Source organism: Plecotus auritus, assembly GCF_963455305.1.
Source record: "Plecotus auritus genome assembly, chromosome: 1".
In the NCBI taxonomy this organism is placed as follows: Eukaryota; Metazoa; Chordata; class Mammalia; order Chiroptera; family Vespertilionidae; genus Plecotus; species Plecotus auritus.
Genome location: NC_137770.1, coordinates 25593251 through 25619687, shown reverse-complemented (window position 1 = coordinate 25619687; position 26437 = coordinate 25593251). Strand labels below are relative to the sequence as shown.

Here is a 26437-nt window from a genome sequence, read left to right as displayed (position 1 = left end):
CTTCATTACATGCATCATTCATGATGAAATCATTTTTCCATCCTCCAAGCCAGGCATTCCTGGTTGTGAATTCGTTTGGCCACGTCACCTGGGTGGGATTTTTACTAGTTCAGTACCCGCAAAGTAGAGGTCGCTGTTCTGCTCAGCGATTTGTCTGTTATCTGTGCCTTGTGCCTGAAAGAAGTTGGCTGAACTCCGTATGTTAGCTGCACAGCCTGCATACAGATTAAACGGAACTGCGTTGGTGGGGAATAATTAAGCCAAGGACCTTGGCTTTCACCTTCACGATGAAAGACAAATGACTTCCCGAGCTTTAATAGGATGGCGGGACTTGAAATATTCTTCCACGTTGGCTAACTCGGGACTTTCAGAACGCCCCGGTTCATAGATATTCTTTGCAACAACCGCATTTTCATTGAATTATAAATGGTTGTTTTGCAGGAGCTCCTGTCTCTATTTTTCAGGTGGTTTTATTTTGTTTTGTGGGTGTGTTTTTGCCCCAGGGTAATCAAGGTGTATTACACTGCTTGTTTGTGTTATTGTGGAAGACTCAGTTTCCACTGTCTTATTAACTCTTTTTGAAAAGAAAACAGATTTTTCTCTGAAGCCAGATACAGCCTGCTTTGTACCAGTCTTTTGGAGGTGGGGAGAGCCTTGTCAGGGCCACCATTTCTCTCCTTTTCTCATCTTTGGAAGCGATTGTCAACTGGGCAAGAAAATCGGTTGATTGCCTAGTGGGAAACGAAACCTCAGCTAAACCATAAGTCCAAAATGGGCCTGAAATAGACATATTTCAACAAAAGAAGAGCCATCATTCTCCAAATAGCTTTTCTCCAGCAAAAGAACTTCCAGTTAATCACAGTCCCCTTTTCTCTTCAATGTTAGCTTTTCTGCCCGCGCCAGGGTGATTTTTCCTTGTCTCCTGGCTGCTACCTCACTTTTGTAGTTACAGTGTTTGCTCTGTCCTTAACAGGACCATCCGCAAATGGGTGTCACCCTGCCAGCGGCTTTGTGGGGCTTTGTTCCGAACACAATGCCGTCTTTTCTCAGCAGTGGAGACCAGCGAGCTGTCCTCCAATGCTTTCTGAGAGAGTGGCCTCTCCCTGTTCTGTTCATGTAAACCAGCCCTGAGCCCCAGCGGCCTATTGTCTTATGGGTTCTCTGAACCCTGGAGAAGGTTTTCACTGAGGGGGGTGGGCTGGGAGGGCCAAGGTCAATGCTTCATCCTGCTGAGATGTGAGCAGACAGAGAAGCCTTTCGGATGGATCCCCCTGTGGGCTCTGATGCCCAGTGACAGCAGAGTCAGGCTTTCTGTTCATAAAGAAGGTGTTCCCTGCCCCCGCAGAAAGCAGTGTGCTCTGGTTGGTACTGTCACCGCCTGACCTAGGGACCTGGGCAGACTCACTCCCTGTCTCTGAACTCGAGTCCCTGGGCTGCGGGTGCAGCAGGCACCTAGGATCTCTAGGTCTTCTCAGTCCCGGAACCTCAGGATAGAGCTTACCGGACAGCCCTGCTGCTCCCCACCGCTTCCTGCAGATGCCAACTGCACCGAGCGGTTGCTTATCCACCTGTGCCCCCAGCCAGGGGAGCGGAGTGAATCATCTTGGCAGGTGGAGCCCTCGCCGCTGCCAGCTCTTGTTCAGAGCCTTCACCTGGTGGTTGGCTCGGCTGGTTTGAGGCTTTGAGTGAGCATGGCATTCAGTGTGTGGGGTGTTTGTAGGTGACTGTGTTTGATTAGAGCCTGGCATCGGGGGCCGTTGAAGTGGAAGGGGCACCAGACGGGGAGGCAGGAGTCCTGGGTTTTGTCCAGGTCACCAATTCTGTGGATCAGGCCTCCCTTTAGCAAAAGTTTATTGAACATTACTGATGGCCACACGCTTAGCAAGGTTCTGGGCACACACAAAGTAGCAGACACAGACTGTGCCCTCATGGAACTCCCAGTTTAGTGGGGGAGGTAGGAATTGAGTCTAGAATACATCACAGTAGGGGCCAGATAAGCTCAGAGTTCTATGGGAGCGCTGAGCAGAGGGACACCTCCCTGGCCCTGGAGGGGATGAGCATCAAGGAGAGTTTCCTGTAGGTGGTGATGCTTGAGCTGAATGTACAGGCCTAGAGTAACTCAAGGGGACAGCAGGAGCAAAGGCATGAAGCTAGGGGAGTGTAGGGTAAAAAGAGGCTTAGCACTGCAGGAACATGGAGTGTTGGGGAGCGATAGACAGGAGGTGAGACCATAGCAGGAGGGACAAGTCATGAGGAACCTTGCTTGACTCATTGAGCTTGGGCTTGATGATAATGACCATCTGTCTCCCTCTCACCTCCCCCTCCAAGGCCAATACCTGGGTCAGATTTGCATTTTAGAAAGATCCCTCGGTATGCCTTTGATGGAGGATGGTCCTGCAAGGTCAGGAGGTCACCCAGGAGGTGGTCCAGGAGAGAGAGGAGGCCTGGAAAGTAGTAATGGGGATGGAGAGTGGGGAGCAGCTCTGAGGAAGATGTAGGATATAGAATTGGATGGCCTGTATGGTCAGCATTGGAAATAAGGAGAGGGACAGGTGAGGAGTAGACCCTGAGTTTCTAACTTCAGTGAATGAGTGAGCAGTGGTACCAGTGGGGTGGAGAACAGAGACAAAGTCACCAATTGAAGATACAGACTTTGAGGGGCTGAGGGACATCCAAGTTGAATGTCCAACTGCCAGTTGGATGTATGGGTCTGAAAATAAAATTTGGTTGGCACTGTTGTGTAGGTGGCGATCGAAGCCACATGGAAACGATGATCCATAGGTGGTGCGTGAGGGAAGCAGCAGGCCAAGGAGAGGGCTCTGGAAAAGGATCCCAGGCAAGAGACAGACAGGAGAGGTCAGAGAAGTAGGAAAATTCCAGGGAGAGGGAGTGATGTGCAGTCAGGTGGAGCCAGGAAGCCCAGGCGGTCGGACCAGCACTGTCCTTTGGACTTGGTCAAGAGGACTCAGGTCCTGTCCTCAAGTGTGAGCCTTGGAATAATCCTCTCCCTTCCCTGGACCTCAGTTTCCTCATCTGTAAAATCTAGAGATTGGCCTGGGAGCTTGCCAAGAGCCCCTTTCTGGCTCTGAAGTGACTATTTCTGAAACCTCTTGGTGGGGTGGCGGGTGGGGGGGGGGTGGCGGGGGAGGAGGGGGGAGGTGTTGATAAGCCAACACTGCTCCTGAAGAGCGAATGAATGAAAACCCAGGGACGTCAGAGTTGGGTCAGAGATTTTAGTCCAGCCCGTCCATTGGAAGGAAGCATGATGCAATGGAGTGGAATCCCTGTCTTTTCCCAGCTGGGTGACCTGGGGCAGACACTTCACCTTGGGGATGGAGAGTAAAATGAGATCCCTATTACCCATCTTGCAGAGGTGTTGGAAGGTTAGTGAGAAGTAGAAACTATTGTGTTTGTTACCAATTAGCCTCAGGACAGGAGAGATGAGCTGACTGGCCCAAGGTCATGAGGAATAGAGCACCATGGTGGCTAGAACCAGGTGTCTGATGACCAACCCCGGTGGGGTCGCTTGCCAAGGGTCATAAATTAGCAGCCCACAGATGTGTTTTGTTTGGCTCACTCAGTGTCCTTTTCAAAATGGAATTCGTTGCCAACATTACAAATTGGGAGTTAACTTAAAAATCCACATTTTCAGCTAGTCTTGAAAACTTGAGAGATTTGACAATACTGAGCCTGCATTGCCCTGGGGCTAGTTGAGAGGCCATGGCCCCATCTAGCCCTACTCCCTCACTAATGGTTACTTACTTGGCCCTTGGAGGTGACTTGAGTTTGCAACTGCAGCCTTAGGGTGACCATTTGTCTTGACTTTCCCCTTATGGCCCTGTCTTGTGTTCACAGAAACTGTCCAATATTTCACAGCTGAAGTCAAGACCTTGGCATTAGGAGCAGAGGGCCTGGCTAGAGAAGATGGGAGAGAGAGGAGGGCAGAGTCTCCAACAGCTCAGTCCCAGGGGAGACGCTGGTCGGGAGGGCCTGGCCCCTGTGGGTTGCAGGGGGTCAGCAGGGGTATTGGACAAGGGCCCTGGGGTTTCCTCGTTCCTCCTACACGGGTGGGAGGAGGCAGAGGGATTCATGGGCCCAGGCTGGCTGGCCTGCCCAGTGAGATCTTGTCCCTGGACTGCCCTACTTTTTTGTTGGTAGAGGCGGGGTTGGGGGGGGGGGCGGGGGGGGCGGTGCAGGGGAGTGGGGAGGGACTGCTCAGAGCAGCCTGTTTATATGGGGGAATGTCTGGTATGTTTGGTATTTGGGTGTTTACTTCCCAGGGTGCTCATGGGTCCCTGGTGTTGAAATCTGTCTTCTTCATGCAGGGGGAGGGACCCAGTGGGCCCGGCCAGGGCTGGATTTAGAAGCCTCAGAGCTGTTACTCCAGGTCTGCTCGACAGCCCTCATGCCTTGACGTACCGCCACCTGCTTCCCCTGGCTCAGGTGTCCTTTTATGCCAGATTCTGTCCATGGGAGCTGGAGGCTGGGTGTACCCCAGGCAGCCCTCTCTCCGCCTCCCTGTCTACCTGGGAAGGCAGGCAGGGAAGCTGGCGTTTACTGAACCCTTCCTGTGTCCCAGGCTCCAGGCCTCATTGCAGACCCGTGCAGCAGCGCTCGGTGCCTTCCTCACGCAGGTGAGGAATGAGGCTCAGAGAGGCTGAGAGACTTGCCCAGGAGCACACGGCCAGTCCGAAGCAGGGCTGCTGGGGATCCAGGCCGCTCAGACCCTAAAGCCCATGCCGCCAACCTTGACGCTGTGCGTCTCAGGAGGGCCTGGCTCTTGGCGCATGCTCGTTTCAGTCCGAGAGAAGCCTTCCAGACCTTCGCTGCTGATTAGTGCCGGGGTTTTGATCCCCCCTCCGCTATTTCTGCTTGTCGCCAGCTTTATTGCTCTTTTCTCTGTTGCTTTGTCCATATGACAGTTTCTGTACATCCAGTGCCTCAGGTTAAAAAGCACCATTGCTTTTTCTCATCTCATCTATTTGTGGGTCCCACAGGATACATTTTTGGAAAGGCTTATGAAATGCCAGAATTCACAATCACATCTGCACAACTGGTGCCACTGTCTGACAGTCACGTGGCCTGCAGATGGGCCTGGGAAACAGGGCCCCCGGTGAGGGTGAGGCAGGAGCTGAGCAGTGAGGCCCCTCCCTGAAACCACTTTGCTTTAATGCTACACATTCACTGTTAATTGTGCAGTAAATAGTTTTTATTTGAAAAGACCCACATAGGGAAAAACGCAAAATGGTCATCGCCCTCAGATGGAGCTGAAAGGGAGGGGGGCCTGTTACCAGGTGTGGGGGCTCACACAGACCACCTGCCCTTCAAGGAGCAGGAGGCCTCAGGCCTGGGGACCCAGAGGCTGTCACTTCTCATCTGCGAAGGCGGGGAGGAGACTGTCCTGGGTGGTTTACTGAGGCCATTTAGCCCACTGGACTCCGAACCCAAGGACTTGATTCCTACTGAGGTGCCCTCCTCTGCTGTTCAGAGGCCCTTCTGCACTCAGGCTGCTGCTTTCCAGCTGTTCCAGAAGCTGGCTCCTGGGTAGCAGTGGTTCCCCCCTGGCTCACTGGGGACCGCCTTCTACTCCTCCATTTTCACCTGGCATCACGTGACTTCACAAGGGGGGCCCTGGTGTCCTGGCATCTTTCAGTGGCAAGAGGCAGGCACCTTCTCAGACTCCCTCCAGGCAGCGGTTTTTTGGATAGAGTCGGGGTATGCATCATGGACCCCACGGACTGGAAGCTCAGTCAGGCCTCTCTCTCCAGGGGTGGAATTGGAGGACCAGGAGAGTTTCTTTGTCTGTGTGTGCTTCCTGTCTGTCCACGCAGTCTGTCTGTACCACTGGCCTCTGTCTGTGTCTCTGTGTGTGTCTCGGGGGCTGTGCCTCTTGGTCTTTCTGTCTCTGTCTCTGTTCTCTGTGTTTCTTTCCTCTCTGTCCCTCTCTTCACCTTTCCCAGTCTGTAGCTTGGGTGAGGCAAGTAAGATGCCCAGGGCATGGCATTTAAGGAGGTACTCACTCTTGGCTGCTGACCCTGTCCTTGCATGAGCCCCAGGGTTGAGTGCTTCCTTAAATGTGCTTCCCTGGCACCTTGCTTGCCTCATCCTGGTCCAGGCCCTGTTTTTCTCTGTCACCCCTCCTTCTCTTTGCCTCTCTGACTCCCTCCTAGAGCTGAGTGTGTGTGTCTCTCTTGTCACATGTTCTCTAGTCTCTGCTCATCTCCAGCAGCTTGATCTTTCTGCCCCTCTGGGCACATGGCTGAGGTTGCTTGCTCTCCAGTCCAGCAGTTCAATTTTAAATTTCCTGGAGGCAAATGCAGCCCAGCTCGGGTCAGCCACTCACCCCTTGTCCAGTCAGCTGTGGCCAGGGGCTGGGGTCCCCTAGCCCTCAGCAGGGTCTTGAGAACAGGCTCCCTGAGGAGGTGGGACAGCTCAGCAAGAGGCCCTCTTGGCATGGATCCCCAAGTCCCTCACAGCTTTGCCCCAGGTTTGCCTGGGAATTTGGGAAAAACAGAGCCAGAACTAAGTTTGAGAACAGAAAAGATAGGCTCCCCTCCATCCCCTAACCCCCATCTCTTGGTTCTTTAAATGTATTGAATGTCAAGTTGCCTCCTCCTCAGGCAGCCTGGTTCTTCTAGCTGCATCTGCAGAAGAAACTGTCATCTCCCATTCTGGGGTTCCAGTTTTAGATGCCTGAACTGTGTGATGAGAACAGTCTGCTGTCTCTCACCCACTCACGTCCCAAATGCTTTAATCCAGGGAGCATCAGGAGGAGGGGCAGCAGCCTCGACTCTGGGGATGAAAGAAAGCTTGAGGAGGGCTGGGAGTGTGTGTGTGTGTGGAGGGGGCGGGTGGGGGCGGTCTCCAAAAGGTCCCAGTTGGAGCGTGCAGACCACACAGGCCCAGGCAAAAGGAGCCAGAGTTAGCCCGCGGGGATGGAGAAGACTGAGGGGCACTGCCCAGTCCCATATTTCTGGTGGGGCCTCAGCAGCTGTTCTCTCCATGTCCTCTGGTGACTCTTAAATAGCAGCAGGAGGATTTGGGGCGAGATGCAGCATTGTCAGTCGGGAAGGTGTGGGGATGGAGTGTTAGGGTCATTTCTTGCCTCATTGGGAGATGTCTGCCAAGGTGGGGCATGGGTGCAGAGAGGCCTGGGGGTGACCTTGGAAGCTCATGCCAAGTGGCTGTGGAACTGGAGGCTTTGGGCTTCAGTGCACAGCCTGGATGCCTTGAGGATCTGCATAGGGTTAGTGCATTCCTGCCACAGCCATCAGGGCCCTGTACCCTGATCTAGGCTCTGCCTTCAGCCAATGTGCTTCTGAGAAGACAGGACCCAATCCCCAACCACCTGCAGACAGAGAGGCTATCCCAGCAGAGCACTGGGGAAAAGGTTATGCAGATACCAAAACAGGCCGTAAATTTTTAATGATAGAACCCAAGCCTGTGTCATTTTTCTCCATAATCCTTTGTTCATTCATTCATTTGACTAACGTTTGCTGAGCTTCTACTAAGTGCCAGCTTCTGTGCCAGGTGCTGGAGATGCCGAGGTCCTCAGCAGGGAAGTCAGGTCCTATGTAAACAGAGAATTATGGGGGGATAGGATACACTCTTACAGCGGGGTGCTCAGAGTGCTGTTGCAGAACAGCCAGAGCAGTTAATTCTCTCTGGAGTCTAAGGAGCCTTCCTAGAGGAGGTGACATTTGCTCTTGAAGGTTGAGTAAGAGTTTTCCAAGTGGGAAAGGAAGGCCATCTCAGGAGGGCCTGGCTAGCTTGGAGAAAGATGAGAGGTTTGGGGTAGAGGAGGATGGCAGGAGGGGGGGTCCCTGTGGCTGGAGGAGTGGGTATGGCAGCCGTCTGTCTGGGCATCAGCCTGGCCCAGTTGATTTCTTAAACTTCCAGCGTCCGGCCTTCTTTGAGCCACTGCTAGAGCAGCTTCTGTTTGCTCCCAACTTGATGTAGGATGAGGCCCTGCACTGGGGTGGGGTAGGAAGCTGGGTCTTAGAGGACAGAGGTTGTGTCTCCTAGGAAACGGCAGCTCTGCCAGAGCCCAGGGTGCTCTGGGGGAGGGGCTCGAGGCCCAGAGCTGAGCAGCGCTCAGGTTGCACACATCACCTTAGCAGTTTGTGGGCAAACCCTCTTGGCCGAGGGGAGATTGCACCGCCTGCCACTTCCTCCAGTTCCTTCCCTCTGCCTGTCGTCGCGGTTACCTCTGCTTTGTTGGGGGTGAGGTTGAGGTTGGGCGGAATCAATTTTGTCCAGGTTTCTATTTTCCCAGATGCGGGTCAGCCAGAGGAGCTGTCACTTCTGGTTCTGTTTCAAAGGAGGCTGAGGGGCTGGGAGGTGCGTGGGTGCGGCCCTGTTGACAAGGCACCTCTCCAGCCAGCCTCCCAGGCGGAGTGGGAGTGAGGCAGAGAGGAGTTCAGAGGTGGTGGAGAAAGAGAAGGGGCTGCCCTGCCAGGGGCTGTGATAATGGCCTTGGGTGCTGGTCTCCGGCCCAGGCCCTGGGTCCTGACCTCTCAGAGCATGCTGGGAGTGCATGGAGAGAGGCTGTTTATTTTCCTGGCCCAAAGCCCTTTCGGCTGAGACCTTGTTCCAGGTCTCAGGCTGCCAGAATCACCCCCACTGGCTCGAGAAGTGAGAGAGTTGGCAAGCCCAGAGCAATCCATGACCTCTCTAATGGCCTCTTACCCTAGGCTGTCCCCACCCTGGCTGGTCGTGTGTGTCCTCCAGATTCTCCTGCGGGTAACGGACCATGAGAGGCATCACATCAAAGTGATCCTGATGGGCTGAGCCAGTGGGCAAGAGCAGGAAGGTTGAAGTCACAGAAATGCTAGTTGGAATACCGACCCTCAGTATCTCCATCTGTCCAATGGAACAGTAATAGTACCTTCATCATCAAACTTTTTGAGGATTATGTGACCTATATTTAAAGCATTTAGCAAAGTAGGCAGCAAGCAGCAGCTCTCATTATTATTAATGACACAAGAGCTGCCACTTGGACTGAAAGCCAGTGTTGGTGGGCAGAGTTCCTCCTTCCCAGGTCATGGGCGCTCTTTCATACATAGTGCATTTCCTAACATGTCCTGGGGAGAAGTAAGTCCAGAGGCTCAGGAGGCCCTTCTGCCTGTGTCCCGTGCAGGGCACTTTAGGGAGCCTTGGGATCCTGGGATACAGGTGGGTGTCCTGGGGGAGAACATGCAGGTAAGAGAGTTAGAGCCAGGTGAGGAGGCTGGGAGACTGTTCAGTTGACAAGGAGATAAACCCAGGTGTTTGGAAGGACCAAGAGGGAGGAAGAAGGTACCTCAGGGAGGTGGGGGGCAGAATGCAGAAGCTGCGCCCACGCCCAAGGTGGTTTTGAAGGAAATGCCTGGGAACTGCTGGCCTGGAAAACAGTGCCCGGAGGGCTTGGGCTGGGCAGGAGAGCAGACCATCACCGTTGGGTGCCACCTCAGTGTGAGGAGACTCCCAGGTTCGGGCCTCCTGAACTCTGGCAGAACCCAGGCAGCCCTGCCCTCCTGGCATCCTGACTCCCCCCAGGGGTGCTTACCTGCTCCGGAGAGGGTCCTTGTCAGTATTTCCATGTCACCAGCTGAGAGGCCGGGGAGCTGGCAGACAGGGTTGGCTCCCTCACTGCTGAGATGTGTGTTAGGAGGGGGATTGTCCATCTATCTGTCTGTGTGTCAGGAGGGAAGCTCTGTTCCAGGCGTGTCTCAATGTCTAATCAGTGGCTCTCGGCCCTCACAGCTAGACGAGGAAGAGGAGCGGAGGAAAAGGCGCCGGGAAAAGAACAAAGTGGCGGCAGCCCGATGCCGGAACAAGAAGAAGGAGCGGACGGAGTTTCTGCAGCGGGTGAGCAGGGCAGCTGGCCGCGCAGGGAGGGGGCTATGTGGATCAAAGGAAGTCATCTACGCTGCAGGAATCAATGTGTACCTGCTTTTCTCTGACCCTGTCTGATGTCTCATCCTGAATCAAGACAGCCCAGGGCAGCCTGCAGCAGCTCCAGCCCAGCCCACCCAGATCCCGGGGGGGCCAGAGAAGGTGGGAGCAGCCAAGCTCCCTCCACTGAGGTTAGACCCTTGGTGCTGATGGACCCAGTTGGCCCAGGACTGGTGCTACCCATTTTGGTACCCTGGTGGCTACCAAAGTTGTCTAGGGTGGGTGCTGGTGAAGTAGGTGATAACGCCACGCATGTAGGCAGTAGACATAGCACCTGGGCAGAGAAAAGCTCCTCCCTTAGCTGCAGGAGGCTCGTCCAGCTCTGCCCCCAGCTGGCTGGCTTCTGCTCCTGCCCCCGGGACCAGAGTTCAGCTCTGATACAAAGGCCGGAGGAGGGTTGCCTTTCCTCTCGGCCCTCAGAGCAGGCCCCTGCCCTTTCATTGGAATGTACCAAGCAGGAGATTGTTCTTTCTCTGCTGAGTCCCATCTAAGAGGCCTTTCCTGATTCTCAGAAATGGCAGATGGCAGTGAAGGAACATGACCAGAAAGTCCGGGCCAGTGATCTCCAGCTTCCCCACCCCCAATCCCTTCTTCATTTCTAAATAATAAGGGTAACAATATATAATAATAACAGCATGGGCCAGGCTCTATTCTACAGTATGCAACAATGAGCAATAGTTGCTAATTTTTGTAAAGTTGGGCACTGGGCTAACGGCTGTGTCTATTATCTCATTTAATTGGCATAATAACTAGGAGATACATGCCTTCATGATTCTCTTTCTGCAGATGGGGAAACTAAGGCATGGCAAGGTTAAAAAGCTTGCCCAGGTCCCTCAGCGGCTAAGTGTGTAGAACTGAGATTCGAGCCTAAGGCTAACTTCAAAGGATTTGTTCTTAACTCTCTGCTATACTGGCTCTAATGCATTCATTCATTTGTACATTCATTTAGTTGTTTGTTTATTCTTTTACTCATCCACTGATTGGTTGACAAGCATTTTTAAAAAATATATTTTTATTGATTTCAGAGAGGAAGGGATTGGGAAAGAGAAATAGAAACATCAATGTTGAGAGAGAATCATTGATTGGGTGCCTCCTACACACTTCCCACTGGGGATCGAGCCCGCAACCCAGGCATCTGCCCTGGCTGAGAATCGAACTGTGACCTCCTGGTTCATAGGTCGACGCTCAACCACTGAGCCATGCTGGCTGGACAACAAGTATTTTTAAGAAAGTACCAGGTGCCCAGCACTGTGCTGTGTACACTGGGGGATGCACATGTAGGAGCACACATGGTCCTTCCTGTGGGAGCTGGAGAGAGAAAGCCAGGTTGGCCTGTTTTTCTCTGGCAGTGAGGGATCTGTGATGGCTTTCTTCACATGCTTGCAACAAGCAGAGAGCAAACCTGAGGTCATGGGTGTAATCAGCATGGAGCCGTGCGTACGCCTCTGGGCTGTGAGCACCTGGCCGGGTTAGACTCCTAGATCTCAGAGCCCCCTTGGAAGAGATGGTGGACCAACACTGGGCTGCATGTTTTCAAGAAGTTTCTAAGACACTGGTCTCACATGGGCCTTTACAATGGATGGAGTGTCGCATACTCAGTGCCAGCCCCGAGTGTCTGCAGAGCTGGGCGAGATACAGAGACCACAGAGAAGTCTCAGGTGCCGGCCTTCCAGGGCTTGTCAGCCAGTGAGCAGGCAAGATATACCAGTGAGTGTAAACTGATAACACACTAGTGCAGTAAACAGTCAGCGCCAAGTGAATGTTGCCAGCTGCTCTTCACACTCCAGGATGTACTGTATGCCCGTATTACACGTGTCTCATTTAGCTTATAACATTCCAGTGAGATAAATTACTGATTATTCCCATTTTAGACATTGACCTGTAGCTCAGAGAGATCAAGTTATTTGCCCAAGGTCACACTGCTAGCAAGCGGTAGAGCTGGGATTTGTTTATTCACTTGCTGACCCATCTGTCCATCCAGGAAGTGTTTAGTGAGTGCCCGCTGCACAGAGGACAAGCAGGCGGTATCTGCACTGGGGCGGCGGCGGGAAATGAATGGTAACGTGTGCGATCCTTGCATTGGGCAAGCCCAGCGAGCTGTGAGAACATACAGAGGGGCCCTGTCCTAGTCCAGGCTGAGGAAAGACTGCTGATTGAGACATAAAAGAGGAGGAGGAGCTAGCTGAGGTGAAGGACAGGCATGGAGGTGGATACCAGGAATAGCACAAGCAAACGCCAGAGGCAAGAGGTGTTGGAGATTGTGGTTAAGGAATTGAAAAGAAAGGCTGGGGTTTAGAGCACAGGTGGGAGGAAGGAGAGGCAGGCAGGCCCCAGAGCCTTGGTGTGTCAGGTGGTCCTCTATGCTGGGTGGTCTGGGGCAATCCCAGTGTGTGCCCCTTGTCCTGGCCCCATTATTTTTTAAAAATATACTTTAATTGATTTAAGAGAGGAAGGGAGAGAGAGGTAGAAACAACAATGATGAGAGAGAATCATTGATCGGCTGCCTCCTGCAGGCCCCACACTGGGGATCGAGCCTGCAACCCGGGCATGTGCCCTGACTGGGACTCGAACCATCACCTCCTGGTTCATAGGTCGATGCTCAACCATTGAGCCACGCTGGCCAGGCTTGGTCTCATTATTAATTACACCTTCTTGCACTCACAAATGTCCCCATTAGGAGGTGAATTGTATGGTCCCAGAGAACTGCGGAAGGGTTTCAGAAGGGGAGAGAGACACACTTTAGAAAGATCCCTCTGACTGCAGCATGGGCACGGATTGGGGCAGCCGAGAATAGAGTGGGAAGAGCCCTGTGTGGCTATGGTATTGTCCGGGTGAGAGAAGAAGGCAGCTGTGAGCATGTGGAGAACTGTATGGCCTTTGGGTCTAGGAGGGAGGCTTGCACAGGTCTGGCAGGGCCTAAGCCCAGTCCTTCCCCTCTGTCTCCCCATCCCCCTCCCACCTGGTCTTAGAAGCAGAGGTTGGGTGTGAGGTTTAGGCATGGGTACAGATGGCTATGCTCACAGTCAGTGTCCAGACCTGGGGAATTCTCTTAGAATTTACTTTTTAGTGGGTAAAGTATTTACAAGGCCAAGAGGTACAAAGGGATGTGTGTACGTGTGTGCGTATACATATATACCAGTACATACTCACCTACACGTGTATGTAAAAAAAATCACTCTCCCATCCTTGACCCCTGGACACCCAGATTCACCCTAGGAGATTTCTATAACATCTCAGAGTTCTCTCTCCTGGACCCGCCGGGGCCAGGCAGGAGGCAGGAGGCAGGAGGCAGGCCTTTGAATGGGTCATATTTTCTGGCTTTCTCTCTCCAGCTCCCACAGGAAGGACCATGTGTGCTCCTACATGTGCATCCCCCAGTGTACACAGCACAGTGCTGGGCACCTGGTACATTCTTAAAAATACTTGTCGTCCAACGAGCATGGCTCAGTGGTTGAGCGTCTGCAGGGTGACCTCAGGACCTCCTCTATCTGCCATGCAGAGTGGCAGGCCCCCTAGGCTTCTCCCTTCTGCAGTGCCAGCCTCTGAACTGCTGTGCTAGCACCGGTTCCCTGCGTGCTGGTGGCAGTAGCACCACCTCACACTCCGTGGCACGCTGCACTCTTCATCGCCACTCTCCTTGATGGCCACAGTGACTCTGGAATGGGCAAGGCAGCCCATTTCCCCGAGGAGGACTCTGACACTTGGAGGCATTAAAGTTTGCTCAAGGCCACACACTGGCCGAGTCAGGACTAGAACCCAGGGCTTCCTCTACTGCCCAGCACTCTATTCTGGTTGCCCAGGCTCAGGGAAACTGGGAATGTTCACAGCGGCAGAGCTAGCAAGTGGCAGAGTCAGGATTTTAATCCAGACAGGTCTTTTGGGTTCAGAAGGTTGCACCAGACTTCTTCCCAACTTTTAGGGTAACTTTAATAAAAAATAGAGTCAGAGAATCTTAATGATTAAAATCCCTTGGGCCAATCATTATATTTTCCGGGATGAAAATGAGGCCGAGAGGAGGGGAGTGACTTGGCCGAGGTCACCCAGCCAGGATGAAAAGCCAGGATGCTCAGCCCCTCACCCTGTTTTTTTCTATTGCCTTTGCTGACCAAAGTGGAGGAGACTAAAACTTCACGTGTACTAATTCTGTTCTAAAACAACAAGTGGTCTCATTTTCTCTAGGGCAATACATATTCACCAGAAGGCAAAATGCTAAACAAAAATGCAAGCCTAGTTCTTCACTTCGTAATGAACATGTGAAGATCCTAGCCCATGGTCCTAATTAATTAGGAAAACAGATACTGTCATTGCTGTTATAAAGCCACAAACCACTTCTACAGTCATGGTTAAGAAGAGAATCTTCTAAATCAACTTGTACACACTAAATAAATATGTAGCACCAACCAATAAAACAGGAAATAAAACTAAAAAGCAGTCCGGGACATTCTGAACAGCCAGATGGTATTCCGTGATATACCCTAACATTTGAGCCAACAAAATGCCACGGCGTCCCTGTGATAAACATGTGTGTGAAGCAAGGCGCCACACACCTGCTTGGTCTTTCCGTGTGATGCAGATGTTCATACATAAGGCTGGGTTGACATGCATTCGTTTTAAGGAGGTGGGTCTGTACTGGACGCTGCATGTTGGACACTGACCCTTACGTGTCCATTTTTAAAAATTTATTTTATTTTTTATTGATTTCAGAGGGGAAGGGAGAAGGAGAGATAGAAACATCAATAGTGAGAGAGAATCATTGACTAGTTGCCTCCTGCACGCCCCCTACTGGGGATCAAGCCTACAACTGGGGCATGTGCCTTGACTGGGAATTGAACCGTGACCTCCTGGTTCATAGGTAGATGCTCAGCTGCTGAGTCACACCATATGGGTTACGTAACTTCCACTCACTGTACCTACAACCTATTCCCTTCTCTGTCCTTCCCCACCACTCTCCAGAACAGCACCCTCCCCCAGGCTCACAGGCAGCTCTCGTCCATGTCTCTCATTCTCCAAGACCTGCCAAGCTTTCCCGGAAATCCTCCTCTTCTCCCCCTTCTCTTGCTTCCTCTTCTCTTGCTCACAGCTTAAGGTAAAATTCCTTAAGCCTCCCTAACCCTTGGGTTTTACAAAGTGCCTTTCCCACTGAGTCCAGGATCATCATCTTTTTACCAATGAGAAGACCAGGGCTCAGAGAAGTTAAGAAACTTGCTGTGGACTCTTATTTGAAATCCTAAAGCTTTTTTTCAGGCTGACTCTACACCACCTTCCCAGCTTTCTACGTACCCCACTCCGTCCTAAAATGACCTATGGTCATGATGGGCGATTTTATCTCCTAAACGCATCTTAAGCTTTTCCATGTCTGTGTCCTTGTTCACTTCAGGCTGCCTTCCTGAAATCCCTCACTCCCACCAACCTTCTCTACTCAACCAGAGAGTCCACCGATTTTTCAAACCCAGCGTCAGACCTGGCCATTTAGTCCCCTCGGAAGGTCTTCCAGACACAGCAGCCTGGCTGACAGGCACATAGTAGGCTCTGCCCTGCTGTATGGATTCTTCTTCCCATCAGGGTGGAAGCCATACGAGAGCCATGTTGGGGACTCACGGGTTGGGTTTCTCCAGAGCACTCATTGTGCACACAGGTCCTCAGCAGATGCTCATGGGTGGGTGGGGTAGAGGCTCAGAATGATCCAGAGTTGGAGCCTGGGCTGGGGAGAGCCAGATGGTCAGTGGGTTTGTGAGAACTTCCCAAGGTCAGCAGTTCCTCAGACTCAGGGAGCCGGCGGCTAAGATGCGTACCTCCTGGCCCCAGACTGACGGGTCAGGCCTCATGGTTTCATGTGGGGTCGCTCCTGGCCTTCAGAGGTGGACTTCTCTCGGGATTCCGAGAACAGTGGCCCAGACCAGCCTCCCCATGGCACCTCATCCTGCTGAACTAAAAACCACCATAGCTGAGTTTTAATATTTTCCCCCTGAGCATTTTTTCCCTTTCTGTGAAGCTGTTCTCCCTCAGCATCTAGTCACAAGGACTGCATGTCTCAGCAGTCCCGAGGTCCCTGGACGCTGACGCTGCCCCCTCAGAGACGAACACAAGGCACAGCTTAGTCAGACCGGCTGGTGTGGGGAAGACAGAGCCCAGGGTGTGTGGGGGCCCCCCCAGGTGGGGGCAGTCATAGGCCCGAGCCAGGGCCACACGGCCTGTTGTCACACACACAGTTGCAACCGCAGCTTGTTCTCTGTCTAATACAGGTTGCTCAACCTCAGCACTGTTGACATTTGGGACAAGACAGTTCTTTCTGTGGGGCCACCCTGGGCACTGCAGGGCAGGCGTTTGGGAGCGCCCTTGGCTCCCAGCACGAGGTGCCGGGAGCAGCCCCCTCGCCAGTTGTGACAACCGAAAACATTGTCAGATGTCTCCTGGGAGGCAAAATTGCTCCTGGTTGAGAACCGCTGGCCTAAAACTTTGCTGGCCAAAGTTGAATAAATTCCAGCTCTCAAACTGGTTATAAGCTTTTAGACTCAGTCCAAGGAAAATCATTCAGGAGCTTTTCTGTTTTATTGTGTTGCTCCCCGAGGCTTTACTTGGTATGCCCCTCACCATCCACACGATAAACATATAAATCCCCAAATCAAACCAACATTCTTTCCTTTCCCGGGAGCCTCTCCAACTGAGCTGGAAGGTCATTGGGAATCTCTCCTGAGGTCTAGTGGAGACCTCAGTTTGAGTCAAGAAGAATGACTGTTATTGCCTACCAATGGGCAAAGCGTCTAGATAACAGGGGATAGGAAGAGGCTGTTCAAACAATTATGGGCTAATAACCAGGAAGCACATGTTGCAGAAGGAATTACACTTGTTCTTTCCATAGGCCAGAATTCCCGCAGCATGCATTTGTCACCCCTCAAAGCACTTGGCCATTTCACTGCCACCTGGGGCCACCTCTGTGGGCCCTCTGCACACCTGTTCTAGGCCCACTCGGCCTCCAGTCTTCTCCCACCTTTTGTTTCTTGTGCAACAGCCCTGAAGCAGGAGAGTGTTCAGCATATTTGAATAACAGTAAGGAAGCCACTGTGTTTGGAGAGGATTGAGTGAGGGGAGAGAGGTGGGACATGAGCCAGGCTGGCCCAGGTGTAGCCTGCCGGGGTTCATCTCCCTAGGGACACAGGGCAGTGTCATAGTGTGATGGACACTGCTTGCAGTAAGTCAGTTATCCCAGGGGCTCAGGGGCAGGTTCAGTGCTTCCTCCAGTGGGAACCTGGCAGACAGGAAGCAGGGAAATGTTGCTCTAGCCCAGTGGTCGGCAAATTCATTAGTCAACAGAGCCAAATATCAACAGTACAACGATTGAAATTTCTTTTGAGAGCCAAATTTTTTTAAATTAAACTTCTTCTAACACCACTTCTTCAAAATAGACTCGCCCAGGCTGTGGTATTTTGTGGAAGAGCCACACTCAAGGGGCCAAAGAGCCGCATGTGGCTCATGAGCCGCAGTTTGCCGACCACGGCCCTAGCCGGTTGGGCTCAGTGGACAGAGCATTGTCCTGTGGACCAAAGGGTCCCGGGTTCGATTCTGGTCAAGGGCACGTACCTTGGTTGCAGGCTCCTTCCCGGCCTAGGCCCTGGTTGGGGCACATTTAGGAGGCAACCAATTGATGTGTTTCTCTCACATCAATGTTTCTCTCTGTCTTTCCCTCTCTCTTCCACTCTCCCTAAAAATCAATGGAAAAATATCCTTGGGTGAGGGTTAGAGAAAGCAGGGAAATGCTAGCCTTCCTCCTACTCAACGGCAGAGCCTGTCCTCAGAGCCGGTCCCCAGCCTGTGAAAGCTGACAGCCATGTCTCTGTGTTTGTGCACAGGAATCTGAGCGGCTGGAGCTCATGAACGCAGAGCTGAAAACCCAGATCGAGGAGCTGAAGCAGGAGCGGCAGCAGCTCATCCTGATGCTCAACCGGCATCGCCCCACCTGCATCGTCAGGACCGACAGCGTTAAGACCCCCGACTCAGAAGGCAACCCACTGCTGGAGCAGCTGGAGAAGAAATGACCATGGGCTGGGAGGAGGAAGAGGCGGAGGAGGAGATGGGGGAAGGGAGGAGGAGGAGGGTCCCAGAGGCTCTTCCTTGCTGCATGAAAAACTCTTCAATGAGGCTCAGCACAGCCAGCATCAGCCCTGCTTTTTTGTGAAACTCGGATCAGCCACACCAGGGGAAGAAACCCAGGCTGATGAAACCCAGGACCAAGCGCTGAGACCAAAGTAGTCCTGAGGGGGGCCTGTTCTGCCTGGGGCCAGGCTTGCAGGAGGCAGGACAGAGGCTCTGGGCCGGAGAGACGCCCAACCAGGCAGCTGTGGGCACTTCTCCGGCCTCTCCGCCAGGGCATTCACCCAAAGGACCTCCGAGCAGCCAGGAAAAGCCATGAGTTGCAACCAAAATTTGGCTGAGGATGGAACTCAGAGTGAAACTGCAATCTGCCTGCCCCCAGCCCTGACCCTGACCCTGATCCCGATGCAAGGCTGGAGAAGGGCACAGTGCCAGGCCCTGCTGTACCCACCCACCGTGGTCCAGCTCGGTCCTGCCCGGAGTGGCAGCCGGGGCGCACCCTCGCCGGCCCTGCTGGAGGTGCTGTGGGCACGAGGCGCGGGCGCCCTTCCAAAGCACATACTCACTGAATGTTTACAGACTGGCTGTCCTGGCAGGGCTTTCAACTGCACATGTTTTTTTATACTTTCTTTTGTTGTTGTTTTTTTTAATATTTTTTACAAAAAAAAGATTTTATACAAGCAATATATAAATGGATTTCTATAATCACTCGATGTGATACAGTATAAATATGCTATGGTTTGTTTGTTACGAACAGATATTCAGCAGTTATGGCCGTTGCGTGTAACTCCTAAGTACTGTAGTCTCTGGGTGTTGGGGGTGGCAGGGGCGGGGGTGGGGTGCATTTCCATCCTGGTAAACCCTTCATAGTACTCAGTCCTGTATCGCTCAGTAAACATTACTCTTACTTACCCAGCTGCCTCTTGTGGTGTCTGCCTAGGGGGTGGGGTGCAGGGCATGCTCATTGGGCCTCCCGGCGTGTGGTGTACCAGAATGTTTGGAATATCTGCTGTAGGCCCTTGGTTTTCACAGCAGCCCTCCCAGGTAAGTGTTGATGTGCCCATTTTACAGATGAGGAAGTCGAGGCTCAGAGAAGTTAATGAAACCTGCAGTACTTCGTTTATTCACTCCACATGTGTTCACTGAGTGCCTCCATGTGTGTGCCAGGCACCCTACAAGGCACAGGGTGGTCACTGGGGAATAAAACAAACCTAGGCCCAGCGTTGGTGGAGCTTCCAGTCCTGAGCTGAATCCTGGGCTTGCTCCATACATGGTCTCAGCGCATCTTCACAACAATCGTGCCAGGGAGCAGCAATGGCCACCATTCACAGGTGACGAATTAGAGGCCCTGGGAGATGAACTTGCAGCTGCCATTTGTTGACTTACATTGTGACAAATATGGTCTCATTTACTTCTCCCAACGCATGAAATAGGCATCACTGCCCCATTTGACAAATGACTGAACTGAGAGGGTCAAGTGACTTATCCAGGGTCACCCAGCTAGCGAGGGGCAGAGCTGGTGTCTGAACTTTGCCTCCAAGATCCCATGACTCTCCACCTGTCACCAACTGACTATGTGGTTATCTCTGTGGTTGGATGTCTCATCTGATTAGAACAGGAAGCCTGTGAGGCTACAGTTTTACAGATTTAGTTTCCGGAAGGGCTGGATAGAGTTTCAGGCTATGTCATGTTCATGGAGTGAACCACTGACCCAGGGAAATGTGTGCCTGACCTAGAAGAGAGAGTGTGGATAACTCAGCCAGGTCCTCACCTGCGCAGCTGAATACATGACTCTGAAAAGCAAGGATGGCTCAGTGTGGTAGGCAATAATTGCCATCAACTCGGCACACAACAGTTCACGAGGCAACTTCATGAATGTTATCTCATTTCCAATCACAGCCCTAGGAGGTAGGTGGGATAGGTGTTTTTAGCTCCATTGTATAGTTGTGCATATAGGCTTACAAAGATGAAAGTTCACCCACCTGAAAAGAGGCAGAACTAGGAGCTGACCCCTACTCTCCTACTTTCTATGGTGTATTCGCTCTTCTCCATCACTGGGGCTAGATAACTAGTGATTGATGATGAGGTTTCACGTAGCAATGACGGTGCGTTGCTTCCCAAATCATGAGCGAGGCCTTCTGGGATGGATGGGAAATATCTTTGGTTTCTTACTCAGCTCAAGTTCTCTCCACTCAACTCGTTTGGTGTGGACTCCCTGAGCCCTGCCTTGGAAGCAGGGCCTGGTTAGCTCACTGTCAGCTGTGGCAGCCACGGCAAATCCTCAGGCTGATAAGTCCTTTGACATTTTTCAAGCTGTGAGAAAAACAAAGATGTAGACTTACAAGGGTCCCTCAAGTGACCTGGTAGGAGTTCCTGCCGCCTGCCCCTGGTCCTATGCTTGGATGCTGTGAGCCAGTACCTCCAGAATAGGCCCCCCTTAGCCTCTGCAGATGGGCTGCCGGCCAGAATCAGTGCTGTGCTGTGCCGAGGCCTGCCCTTGGTGTTTCTTCCTCACCAGGACTGCCACTCCCTCCTGGGGGTAGCCAGAAGTCACAATCACAGTCTTCCTCATAAGAGCTAATGTTTGCATGTGTTCTGTGTTCCTGGCACTTAATTTATTATTGTTATTGTTATTATTATTATTATTATTATAGCTTTTTAGAGGGAGAGAGAAACATCATTGTGAGAGCAAACATCAATGGGTTGCATCCTTCACGCCCCCTATCGGGGATCAAGTCAGCAACCCAGGCATGTACCCTGACTGGGAATTGAACTGGTGACCTTTCAGTAGTACATGGGACAATGCCCAACCAACTGAGCCACGCCAGCCAGGGCTGTGCCTGTCACTTTAGGTGTGTTACTGCAGCCGGTCCATATGACCTTGCCCGGAGGTAGGTGCCATCATCCCCATGTTATAGATGAGACAGCAGTGGCAAGAAAAGAAGTCACTTGCCCAAGGTCACAGTCCTATTGGGTGGCAGAGCCTGGATGTCCTTACAGTCTGACTCCAGGTGTACAAACACAAGGGCTGGGCCTCACCCTTTGGGGAAAGCTCCGTGTTTGTGGTGTGACCTCCATTACAGTGAAACTTGTGCGGGGAAACATTGAGAATTCCCAACTCTCAGACACCCATCTCCAAATGGACGTAAGAAGACATACTTTAAAGGTAAATGGGTTCAAGGCCAATATTCTGCTGACTAGCCATGAGCCTCACTTTCATCTGAAAGGTGGGATATAATCCAAGTCTTGTTTATGGGGTTGTCAGGTTCAAGTGAGGAACGCATAGGATATTGTCTTGTGAAATACAAAACTCCATAAAGTGGTAATTTCTTATCCTCTGTTCGTGTGGACAGTTGTTGATATTTACCACACAGTACAAATTATGCAAATACCTTTTATTCTCTAAATACCTTTTATTCTCTAAAGGTGGCTGCGGACAGTGTGTGTGTTCTGACCATGAATCCAGTTCCCACGGTGATGAGTGCCTGGGTTCCAAGACTCCTGGGTTTGTTTGGCTCCTGATTGGTTACCACTAGCTTTGTTGGGCTCACCATTCTTTTTTTTTTTTTTTTTTAAATATATTTTATTGATTTTTTTACAGAGAGGAAGGGAGAGGGATAGAGAGTTGGAAACATCGATGAGAGAGAAACATCAATCAGCTGTCTCCTGCACACCTCCTACTGGGGATGTGCCCGCAACCAAGGTACATGCCCTTGACCGGAATCAAATCAAATCAAATCAAGTCCGCAGGCCGATGCTCTATCCACTGAGCCAAACCAGTTAGGGCTGGGCTCCTCATTCTTTCCGTGAGCCTCCCTACGCCCTCCCGTCAGGTGTCCTCTATACTGAGTGGCCATGAAAATCAACTGTGCAATGTGAGGAGGATAAAGCTTATTTGCAATCAGATGGGCAGAAACTAGTACATGTTGGCCAGGATACGGATTAAAGAGACCTCACATGCCGTGCCAGTGGGAAACTGGTATGACTACCGTGTTAGGCAATTTGGCAATAATCAGTGACACTAAAGCTAAACGCATCCTTTGACCTAGCAATTCCCCTTCTCCGTACATACCTTGGAGGAACTCGAGCATAGGGGCACAAGGAAATGGACAAGAAGGTTCGCTGACGCTTTGTTTGTAATAAAGAGAAATTGGAAACAACCTAAATAGCTAGAAACAGAAGAGCAGATAAACAAATTGTGTTTTCATAAAATCAAATATTATTCAGCAGTTAAAAAGAATGAACCAGAGCTACAGGTATCAATGTGGACAAATCTCAGAAACAATGCTGAGCTGGAGTCAAGGGGGCAAACTGGAGAGGGACAGAGGCAGTGTACCATTTATGGAACCTTTCTAAAGATGTAAATTGGTATTTTGTTGTTGATGGGCACAAACAGATCTGAGTACTAGAGGTATAAAAGCTTGCCCAGGAATGCTCTAAATGGCAAAACAGGTGATGGGAGAGGCTCCTGGGGGTGGGAGAAGGGGAAGAGGGAATGACATCTGCAAAGGTAAGGAGGACACTGGGTTTCAACTGTATGTGCAACGTTTCATTTCATTTATATCTAATCTGAATCAAATGTAGAATAATGTTAGAATTTGTCAGAGGTGGGTGACATGCTCACAGACATGGGTTATAGTCTCTCCAGACTTCTCTGAATGTTTGGTATTTTTCATAATAAAAGAGAACAAGCCACAACACAAATAGAAGGTTTTGTTTTTCCACACGTTCCTTAGCCAGCTCAGGGGAAGAAAGCAAAATCTGAAATTACAGTGGAGTTGCAGCAGAGGGTCTTTGAACGTTGCAAATTTAATTCCATGCCTAGAGGGAGAGAGGATTCAAAGAGTGTGACTTGTTTAGCTGGTCCCAGGACGAGGACACCTTGGGGAGTGTGGATCTGCTCATTTCAGTGGATCCTGGTCCGTGCACTCAACATACTGAGCAACTGAAAGCATATTCGAGGCTAATTTTGATCTACAGTTTTTTCATTTACATGCTGACTTTTTAACCCAACCCCTATGTAAAATGCAATCCACTGCACATAAGGCTAAAAGCAAAGCAAAAGGGAAGTGTTTAAGTGACATGAATCCAGTTTTCACAGGTAAATTCATGTCCTCTTGCTGCTGTAACAAATTACCACAGATCCTATCTAATAAAGAGGGGATATGCTAATTGACTGCCATGCCCTCAAATATGGCGGCACCCAGAGCCACAAGATGGCGGCGCCCATTCCCCTCAGCCCCGCTGGGGTGGTAGGCGTGCAGCACGGCTGGGCCTGCCCCCAGGCTGGTCTGGCCACTCTGCACACCTGCCTCCTGAGTCCCCCAGTCCCCTCAGCCCCCCAGCCACCCAGGGCTGGCCCGAGGCTCAGGTAACCAGGGCCAGCCGAGGCTTGCGCTGCTGGTAGTGGCAGCAGCAGAGGTGTGATGGGGGCGTTGCCTTCCCCTGATCGCCCCTGAGGGCTCCCGGACTGTGAGAGGGGGCAGGCCCGGCTGAGGGACCCCCCCCCCCCCTTCAGTGCATGAATTTTCATGCACTGGGCCTCTAGTATAGTATAATGGTTTAAAACAATACAAATTTTAATATGGGAGAGTTCTAGAGGTCAGGAGTCTAAAATAGATATCACTGAGTTAAAATCAAGGTGTCAGAAAGCCTGCATACCTTTTGCAGGCTCTCGAAGAGAATCTATTTCCATATATATATATATATATATATATATATATATATATATATATATAATTGATTTCAGAGAGGAAGGGAGAGGGAGGAAGAGAGAGATAGAAACATCAATGATGAGAGAGAATCATTGATCAGCTGCCTCCTGCATGTCCCTCACTGGGGATTGAGCCTACAACCCAGGCATGTGCCCTTGACCAGAATCGAACCTGGGCCCCTTCCGTCCCGAAGGCTGATGTTCTATCCACTGAGCCAAACCGACCAGGGTGAGAATCCATTTTCTTGCCTTTTCCAGCTTATGGGGACTGCCCACATTTCTTGGCTGGTGGCCCCTTCCATCTTCCAAGCCAGCAATGGCTGGCTGTGTCTTTCTTACTTCATGTGGCCCTGACAGTGAGTCTTCTGCCTTCTCCCTTCCATCTTTTAAGGACCCTTGTGATTATATTGGGCCTACATGGATAATATAGGATACTCTTATTTTAAGGTCAACTGATTAGCAACTTTAATTCCATCTGCAATCTTAATTCCCCCTTGTCATGTGATATAATGTATTCAGTTTCTATCTTTGGGAGGCCAGTGTTCTGCCTAACACAATAAAATTTAAGAGTTGAAGGTTCTTAACTATGGCCCTCTTCACTCGCTGACAGATAGGCTGTTTTTTTGTGTAAGTGCCATGAGGATGGAGTCTCTACATGGGGCATCCCCAGTGCCTGGCACAGTGCTTGGCACATATCGATGGTCAACACACACACAATGCACAGACACATATACAAACTCAGATACGGACACATTTATTCATATAAAGTGTGACCAAGCATAAAGTAATGAGATTGATGCCAGTCTTACTCCTTTATATACATTTTTATAACTTTGAAATGAGCTTGTTCTCCATACTAGCAAATTGTCTTTTTCTTTTTTCGGGGGAAGAGCTAAATTATGGTTAATGGTTACTTAAGCTGAGCATACTGTTTTGGCTTAAACACTAAACATTGAGCCCCGCAGACTGAGGGGTCCTGGGTTCGATTCTGGCCAGGGGCATGCGCCTGGGTTGCAGGCTCAATCTCCAGTGGGGGGCATGTAGGAGGCAGCCGATCCATGATTCTCTCTCATCATTGATGTTTCTATCTCTCTACCCCTCTCCCTTCCTCTCTGAAATCAATAAAAATATATTAAAAAACAAAACAAAAAATTAAACATTGTGAGAGATTGGGTTTGTTTGGCTCCTAAGCTGGCTCTGTGGGTGATTCTTGAACAAATGACTTCTAATGCTTTGGGCCATTTGCAATGAAATGAACATTGAAGCATCAGCCTCTGCCACCCTGGAGGACAGCACTCACCTGGGTGGACTCACCTGTTGTGCCCCATTTAAAATTCTCTGACTCCAATTCTGAGCAACTCCACACAGGTGCAAACTGACAAGGCCGCCCACAGGCACACGCACTGCACCTGAGTCCCTTCCTGTCCCAGGGGACATCCATGGCCACCCCGTTGGCACTTGTACACATGCAACGTGGAAATTCAGAGGAGTCCATGTTTGTAGGGTCTCCGTTGACTCACTGGGGTGAGGGGACAATGGATAAATGCTTTCCCCTTTCATTCTCCAGGCGAAGAGTTCTGAGATGCTTTTCCTAAGTTTCCTCAAAGGGACTTGCAGGATCAGGCCAGACCTGTAGACATGACCAGGACAGGTGGCCCAGCTCAGCAGGGCATCTTGTGTTGGTTTCTCTCCTTCCCTGTGTCACTCCCCTGCTCCCTGGGACCATGTCCCACATAAACCACCTGAGCACAGGCATTTGTCTCTGGCTCTCTGGGGAGAACCCAGGCAAAAACAGTTGGTATCAGAAGTAGCCCTAGAAATCAGCCCCTCGGGATGAAATGTTTGCAGCTGAATCGCTTGCCAGTCAGATGGCCCAATAGGAAGTGGGGTGGGGCTGTTCCTCAGTCACCCGTGCGGATTGCATATGAAGCAGGTGGAAGGTGAAGCGATGTCTATGGCACCTCAATGGTAGGGGGGTAGCTACAAAGCTTGAGTGGGTCGCCTTTTGTTAACTGTTTCGGAAGCCAAGGAAAAAGAAATGACAAACCAGCCCAGCTGGCGTGGCTCAGTGGTTGAGCATTGACTATGAAGCAGAAGATCACGGTTCAATTACCAGTCAGGGCACATGCCCATGTTGGGGTTCCATCCCCAGTGTGGGGCGTGCAGGAGGCAGCCGATCAGTGATTCTCTCTCTATTGATGTTTCTATCTCTCCCTCACCCTTTCCTTTCCTCCCTGAAATCAATAAAAATATATCTTGAAAGAAATGACAAACCGAGTCCAATCAGCTCTCAATTGAAGACGGCTGTGAAAGCCGGAAGGCCTCCCTGGCAGTGTGTAAGCAGACACTTCTCTCTCCCAGTCCCAGGGACGCTGCTGAGAAGCAGGCCCGCAGTCTAATTGGAAGGTGGCAGGCGCATTAAGGAGAATGAATGTCACCTGGAGAAATTTTCTATGTTCGTCAAGGTGCTCAAAGGGAAAAATGTAGAACACCGACACCTGGAACGGGGACATTTGCCTACTCTAGAGCAGGCGTCCTCAAACTACGGCCCGTGGGCCACATGCGGCCCGCCGAGGACATTTATCCGGCCCGCCGGGTGCCGCTGCCTGTCCTGCTTAGCAGCCGACTCGTCCCGGGCCCGCAGTGCGCATAGGAATTTGTTCATAGTTTTTGTTTTTTTAAAAAAATATATTTTATTGA

The 26437-nt window shown here is 51.2% G+C and overlaps 1 protein-coding gene across 3 annotated transcripts in view; it reads left to right on the top strand.

The window, feature by feature from the left end:
* JDP2 (Jun dimerization protein 2) overlaps positions 1-18938 on the top strand; it is a 40307-nt gene extending 21369 nt beyond the window's left edge. For all 3 annotated transcript variants that reach the window (XM_080658640.1, XM_080658641.1, XM_080658642.1), the window contains exons 3-4: positions 9745-9849; positions 17784-18938. In XM_080658640.1, coding sequence (XP_080514766.1) covers positions 9745-9849; positions 17784-17969 — 291 coding nt within the window. In that variant the 3' untranslated portion in view covers positions 17970-18938. The remainder of the gene's footprint in view (positions 1-9744; positions 9850-17783) is intronic.
* Positions 18939-26437: the final 7499 nt, after the last annotated feature.